The following is a 398-nucleotide window of genomic DNA, read 5'->3' on the forward strand; positions in this document are numbered from 1 at the left end:
TGCTTTCGCTGCACCACCAACAGCTCCTGCTGATGATGATCCGGGCTCTGTTGCTCCCTCTGCTGCCTCCTCTCCCTCTCTTCCTGCTGACCCCTCTGTTCCCTCGGACCCCTCAGATCCATTGTCACTGGCTGAGGCTGTTCTGCTCGTTCCCTGTTCCGCAGTATCTTCATCTGTACGACTACCTCTTTGCGTTCGCGTAGACACCCCAGAAGGCGGTTTCACTCGCCGTCCATCACCTGCTGCTCTTGATGCCCCTGCACCCCTTGACGCCCCCGCAGCTTCTGTAGTTCCCGTGATCCTTGAGTTTCTTGGGAGCGTTGAGGCTGCTCCTGGCTCTGATACCTCATCAGTAGGAGGAAGTAAAGACCCATAGTGCGAACCGGCTGCTAGCCCCG

The 398-nt window shown here is 58.0% G+C and overlaps 1 protein-coding gene across 1 annotated transcript in view; it reads right to left on the reverse strand.

The window, feature by feature from the left end:
- The window catches only part of EMH_0025120 (uncharacterized protein), a gene marked incomplete at both ends in the record, with an annotated part of 2,004 nt that overhangs the window by 1,392 nt on the left and 214 nt on the right, over nucleotides 1-398 (reverse strand). Inside the window, one exon of the mRNA XM_013502401.1 lies at nucleotides 1-396. Coding sequence (XP_013357855.1) covers nucleotides 1-396 — 396 coding nt within the window. The remainder of the gene's footprint in view (nucleotides 397-398) is intronic.

Source organism: Eimeria mitis, genomic scaffold (genome assembly GCF_000499745.2).
Source record: "Eimeria mitis Houghton genomic scaffold, Emh_scaff908, whole genome shotgun sequence".
In the NCBI taxonomy this organism is placed as follows: domain Eukaryota; phylum Apicomplexa; class Conoidasida; order Eucoccidiorida; family Eimeriidae; genus Eimeria; species Eimeria mitis.